The 6,000-nt window shown below is 43.8% G+C and overlaps 1 protein-coding gene across 1 annotated transcript; it reads right to left on the bottom strand.

Moving 5' to 3' along the window:
- Positions 1-376: 376 nt before the first annotated feature.
- LOC146169631 (transgelin-3-like) lies at positions 377-4,578 on the bottom strand. Its single transcript, XM_083390931.1, has 5 exons — positions 3,869-4,578; positions 2,457-2,552; positions 2,303-2,389; positions 1,511-1,693; positions 377-993 (listed from the first exon to the last, which is right to left on the bottom strand). Exons 1-5 carry the CDS (start codon positions 4,010-4,012, stop codon positions 919-921), a joined length of 585 nt encoding a protein of 194 aa, XP_083247057.1. The 5' UTR covers positions 4,013-4,578; the 3' UTR covers positions 377-918.
- Between the last annotated feature and the right edge of the window lie 1,422 nt (positions 4,579-6,000).

Raw genomic sequence — 6,000 nt, 5'->3', positions numbered from 1 at the left:
ACACCAAAGCAGGGCGGCCGCCTTAGCGGGATAAGCGCTAGCTCTCTGGCCGCACGCGGAATTTTAACGGGACAATTTAGCGGTTAGCTGGCGCTATTTTTGCAGTGGAACAAAGAAGACCATTGTATTACAGCCGGGTGCCGCGAGCAACCCGTTAAGGCCAAGTAACACGACCTATTTTAAAGCGCCATGGTTGCTTTTTCGGCCGATTTTTAGGCCTTTTCGTGGCCAAGGGCGTGTGTTAAGACGCAAACGCTTGCTTAATAAGGAGGGATTTTAGAACTTGCCTTTTTTAAAGCTTGTAGTTTAAAGCGTAAAATCACCGAAAATAAAAGAAAGCGAAGCAGTGCGAAAGAAATATAATCACCAAATCATACATTGGTCCAATGATGTTTTATTTAAAACAGTACCTTAACTGGTTTCAGTCGATAGGGCCCAGTGAGAGCATACTCTGTTGAAGCAGAAAAAAACGTACACCAATCAGTAAATCATCGGAATCATGATTTAGCTAAATAGCAACAAGTTTAAATGGGGTGCATCAGACCGTGGATAAAATATCAATAACAATATGCACAATGTTAGATATGCAGTAAAAATGCACTAGCGCGGGCCGCGTACTGACAGCATACTCCGGCATTACAATGTAGTTGGGTTTGGTTTAAAGGAGGAGATTGCGTAAATTGCACGAGGCACAAACACAGAGCAAAATAAACTTGCCATAAGTTTAGCGTTTCAACACCGCCGTCATGCATAGCTAACGTCATATTCGTGTCACAAGCAAATCGCTTCGATGCTGAATCAATATATGGTTTAGTTAGGTCGTTAAGCTCCGATTTGTTTTGTTATTGTTCTGTGGCATGCAGTTGAGGGTCAGGTTCGTAGCGCGCATTCCAGGGGGGTTGTGGTGCTTTTCTGGGTCTAATTAGGGTTAATTTGGCGTCCGAGGCCGTACGCCGTCATACCGGATTGAGATGCTCCCTGGTTTGAACCCATCTGCAAATCGAAGACAAAATAGTTAGTCGCTGCATTCTGTTACCCTAAAACACATAAGTTTGGAAAACTTTTAAGCAACGAATACGACGCTATTATACTTTCAAAGAATCTAGGAAATATGAATTTCGTCGAAATGACTCAACTACTCTTTAAATTATACTTAAACAACTATAGCTACAGTTGACCTGAAAAAATATAGTTATTTTTGAAGTGCGATGATTTTTTTATTTATGTGTATTTAACCTCAGTCCTTTGAGTCGATTCCGTCAAGACTGCGTTAAATTTGGGGTTAAAAATAAGTTTAACTTTTCTAGAAAGTTGTAACCACAAAACTACACGAGTTCTGCTGCATTTCAGGATTCGAAGAGTCACCTCGAGTTCTTCCAACTCGCGAAATAACGCTATTAACAATATGTTAAGATGGATTGAAAAAGTTTAAACTTGTCTACTACTCGGTGTCGCGTGAAAAGTATAGGCAGGCGTGCAATTGAATTGGTTAACACGTGGTTGGCCTCACCTGCAGTCCGATGATGTTTCGTCCGGCGCGCTGCGTTTCCTCGTCGTGATGACGAGTGTTCTTCTCAGCAATCTTCACGCCGATCGTCGGCCCGTTGAAGTTCTTCGACTTCAAGATCGAACCGAGGTCGTGGAGTGTGATCAACACTTGCGACATGTTTCCGCCCTCGTATAGATCGACGGTCTGCGTTCAGTTTTTCTTGTTACACAAATGTGAAGAGGATATAATTGTACGAAAAAAAAAATAGGCGGTTATAGCGCGACCATAAAAGGGTATTTATATATTACATGTATATAAAGATGTCCTGACATTCGTTTTAACTTTTAATGCGTAGAAGAGAAGGCGATTCCATAACGCAGAAAAGATATTTTATAGCATTGTGAAACTTCGAGAATTATTGAACCACTGTTGTCTAAAAGGTAATAGCCAAGTCCCAGGAATAACTGTCCCTTTTCTATTAACGGATGAATGTGGCTTTGTATACATTTTGCTTTATGTAGCCGGCTACACTACCACCTACCATGCATTCTAACCTCAGCTGATGTGTTCGAAGTTTGCATTCACCCAAAGGGAAAAGCTTACTTAAAAGGCACTGGATTTACCATAGTGGTTAAGACATTTGTATATACCATGAAAATTTGAATAGTATTCCGTGAATTTTATGAAAATCCATGACCGTGTTTTTTCAATTTTTCAACTGTCCAAAACAATTGTGTCCACCGGCAGCTTTTATACAGACCGCGACCTCTCGAAAGTTACTCGAAATCGACCGACGTCCAAATGGAACATTACCTGAAATAGGTTTTCTGTCTTCATACCGAATCCTTCGCAGGCGGCAAGAAACTGTGAAATTCGTTCCATGCACTTAAAGGCCATTTTCTAAACAAGGAAACAAAAATAGTGAAAATCCGTGCTCAACATGTCAGCAAATAAATGGAAAGCTTACACTGGTATTTCGTTTTTTCGTCGAAATGGTTCCTGGGGATATGGCGTCCATCAAAGCGACCAGTACAAAGCCATCTTTTAAAAACTCCATCATGGCCTGCAAAAAAGTGATAAGCAAACACAGCACTTATTATCATCCGACAATGCAAGGCCGAAAGGAAAGCTTGTCAGCAAGCCGAAACTCACGATGACTTTTTACAGTTGTTTAAAATCGTGAAAGTCCAAATTTTAAAAACATATGATCGCAACGTATGGATTTTGTAAAAGCACCAACATTGTCGTCGTCATAAATAACTCCTGGGTAATCCAACCTAGGTGAACTTGGCCCACTGAGTATTTTATTGTGTAATATCTCCAGAAGTTAAGGACTTAAAATGTGAAAGAAAATTTCAGCGATAAAGCTCAACGATTAAGTGTTGATAGGGCTGACTACTAATATTCACGTTTAGGATTATTAATATATTTCGCCAGAGTGTATGTGCTGGGTATAGCCGAAGCAAATACTAGAGTGTGTGAAAAGTTCAGTTTATAAGCGGTCCAACTTGCAGAGAAATAAGTTTTAAACAACATTTTAGCGAGCCAATTCACCAAGGTGTGTTAATTCATTACTCGCTTAGTAAACGACTTATCTGGAATATTTCCTTAAACAACACAGTTCAGCTGTCAAGCGACGGTTTTAATGCCATTTCTTGGAACTCATGACGTTTCTTAATACTCGCAAGAAAATATTACTGCAGAACCGCCAACACACAGTGAATTACAGAAGACTACGACACGGCTATTTTAGTAGCAGAAAATACGCCACACGCGTACTTTCGGTTTGGATATTTTTTCAAATTGTCGCCTCCCACGACCTCATGAAATCCCGACGGAAATTTGGTATGCAAAAGCTGCCTAAGCGCACGCTTTTAACGTTTTCTACTGATTTTTTAAAGCTTTACAATCTGGGATAAGAAAACGAAATACATTTGGAGAGACCGCAAGCATTTAACAGACTAACCGAATCAATAGATCAATTAAGGATTTTTATGCAAGCCAAACTACAAAAAAACAATTAGCTTGTCTGGTCATACCGGGACCGTCCTGTGTAGCTCAGTTGGTAGAGCACGGCTTAGGGGGTACTATGATATGATATTATGTGTAAGCGGTAAGCCGTTATCGTTGATTAAACAACCAATTCAGAAGGCTAGATTGCAGTTGTGGAACACGTCGTCTGTCTAAGCATCTTTCATTGTATTTAGAACTACGTTGCAAGTTACACAACTCTAATTATCGCGGACACTTTGCCGTTTTGTGCTGTACAAATGGTAAAAAAGTAAAAAAGGTTCAGCACTTGCTATAACTTACGTATTGTTCTACAAAATTACCCTACGCCCACCTGTAAGTATTAGGTTGGGCATATAATAAACTTACTTCTTTGCCTGCTGCTTCTGGCTTTTGATTAGTGATGTCAAAAATCCAACTGGTGACCTCAAGCTCCATGTCCGAATCATATTTAGCGTCCATCCTATTTTTAATCTCGCTGGACAATCCGTAGCCTTTTGGTCGATTAGCCATATTGTTGTTTGCTGTTTTTCTTACTTTTAACAAGAGTCGACTGCGATACGCTAATGTTTAAAATTGGCTGGCACGGGAATCTGCGAGCAATACAAATTTATAAGGTCTGGATGCTGTTTATCCCGACCCCAAAGAATCCGATGTTCTGCAGGAAACTGGAATGACGTCATGCGTCAGCAACGAAGCGAGCTTTGGAAGAAACGCACCGCACCACGGAAAACGCGAGACGCCAACGCGCACACACATTCCGCGCGCGCGAGTGGTCACGGATACACAGTGAAGTTCTGGGGCACCTTGCATTTAGCGCAAGATATACTTCCAGCTAATGTTTAAATGGGCACCAGTGCTCTGAATTTGGGTCAAACATGCGCTTAAGTGTTGACACGAACCAAAGCGATATATTCATTGCCTCGTACAATACGTTTATTTTTTGTGAAACGCCGGTTCCGCTTGCTTTTAGCGTAATTGCGTGGTGCACTTTTCCGCTTAACAACCTTTAGCTATTCGGTAGCTGTCGCATTATGGCGATGAAACTAACTACGCCCTGCTCTTTTACATGCCTATTTCTTTTAGACGTCTATTACGAAAGGCGATACTTACTTACCACAGGACCGTAAAAGAAGTATTTGCGGCGCAAGCTAGCTTTTACCTCCCCTCTCGCATCAATAGAGCAACCTCTCGATCGATCAGCACCTTTCATGACAAAACTCGATTTAAAAGGAACTAACATCAGCAATAGCATTTAGCGGAGACTCGGCGAATCCTAGCTGCTGTTTACGGCCAACGTAAAGCAGCATCGGTGAAACCCCGCCTACGCCGAGAAGCAACGCGGTCTTAAAGACCGCTTATAAGCTTACAGTGCATTCCACCAGGCGAACCGAACCAAATTGAAAAGAAATTTGCTAAACCGACTGACTGGAAAATTAGCGCTCGCGCCAGACAAACAAAGCACCAGCAGAGAACCTCGCCTAAGCGCTGGCCTGGCCAAATGCGCTTCGCCTCGTTCCCAGCTCGTACGTCACCTAGCCGGCGCATCGTTTCATCGCGCCATATAAGGAGCTTTGCCGTCGCCCTGCGAAAAGCGAGGTCTTTTTTCGCCTCTCCAGTCGTTTCTACTCCTGCGCCGATACGCCCCGCTGGCGAACAAACATCTACTGCCCTGCTCGCTGGCGGCTATCGGCTTTTCACTGGCTGGTCGTGTACGCTGCTATAACGGCGCTGTACGCTTTCTCTGTTGTTTTCCGCCGGCCTTGGTTGGAATGTGTCGCGTTATTGCCGCCTCCGAATAATATTGCCCTTTATCGGCACGCGCGGCCCCTTTTATGGGCAGGCGAAGTCGCTGGTTCGTTTTTTCTTTGGCCACGACCAAACTTTGGCCCGTCGCCTGCAATTTATGGTTTCTGAAAAGCTTGTCACGCCTAGTGCGGCGTCTCTGGTGAAGTACAAAGCACGAACCCACACACTGTGCTGCGAGCTGGCTCCTCAAACAGTTTCGCCCTTTGCAAACAATGACCAAATACCGAACTGGGCTGTTGAATGTCACTCGACCCGCCGTGTGCGCCGGCGAACTGGATTAGACAAATACACATAACCCTCTTCTCAACTCAGCGTGACGTTCTTTGTCCGTTAACGGCTAAATAAACGCGCGAAGTTCGCTTCACGTTCCCCGTTGACTGTCTCGTCGCATTCCGATCGGCTGCAGCCTTATCAGCGCAAAAAAGACTGCGTTATTTATTTCGCCAAAGCCGGACGCCGCCTCTTATGGGGTCCCGGGCCCAGGCGCAGGCGAATTAGGCTGTTTTCGACCGGGCCTGACCTTATAAGGCGCCCTGCGAATAGGGCAAGGCTGATTGATTTAAGACGAATTCCTTCGTGACGTCAAGGCGACAAAGCGGCCGCGAAAGTGTTCGCGCGTCAGTCGGCTCGGGTTTTGTGCGCTGACTTATAGAACCAAATACGTATAGAGCCTCGTCGCTAAAGGAAAGTGC

The sequence above is a fragment of the Ascidiella aspersa genome, chromosome 1 (genome assembly GCF_963924565.1).
Source record: "Ascidiella aspersa chromosome 1, kaAscAspe10.2, whole genome shotgun sequence".
In the NCBI taxonomy this organism is placed as follows: Eukaryota; Metazoa; Chordata; class Ascidiacea; order Phlebobranchia; family Ascidiidae; genus Ascidiella; species Ascidiella aspersa.
Note: the sequence above shows the minus strand (reverse complement) of the source record. Positions and strands in the feature narration are given on the sequence as shown.

Bases quoted from the DNA above. Each gene is read 5' to 3' on its own strand.
- LOC146169631 (XM_083390931.1), bottom strand. From the start codon at position 4,012: ATGGCTAATCGACCAAAAGGCTACGGATTGTCCAGCGAGATTAAAAAT. The intron at 2,390-2,456 runs GTAAGCTTTCCA...TTCCTTGTTTAG, and splicing joins CGAAAAAACGAAATACCAGT to AAAATGGCCTTTAAGTGCAT. The intron at 994-1,510 runs GTGAGGCCAACC...TTCGATTTGCAG, and splicing joins GAAACATCATCGGACTGCAG to ATGGGTTCAAACCAGGGAGC.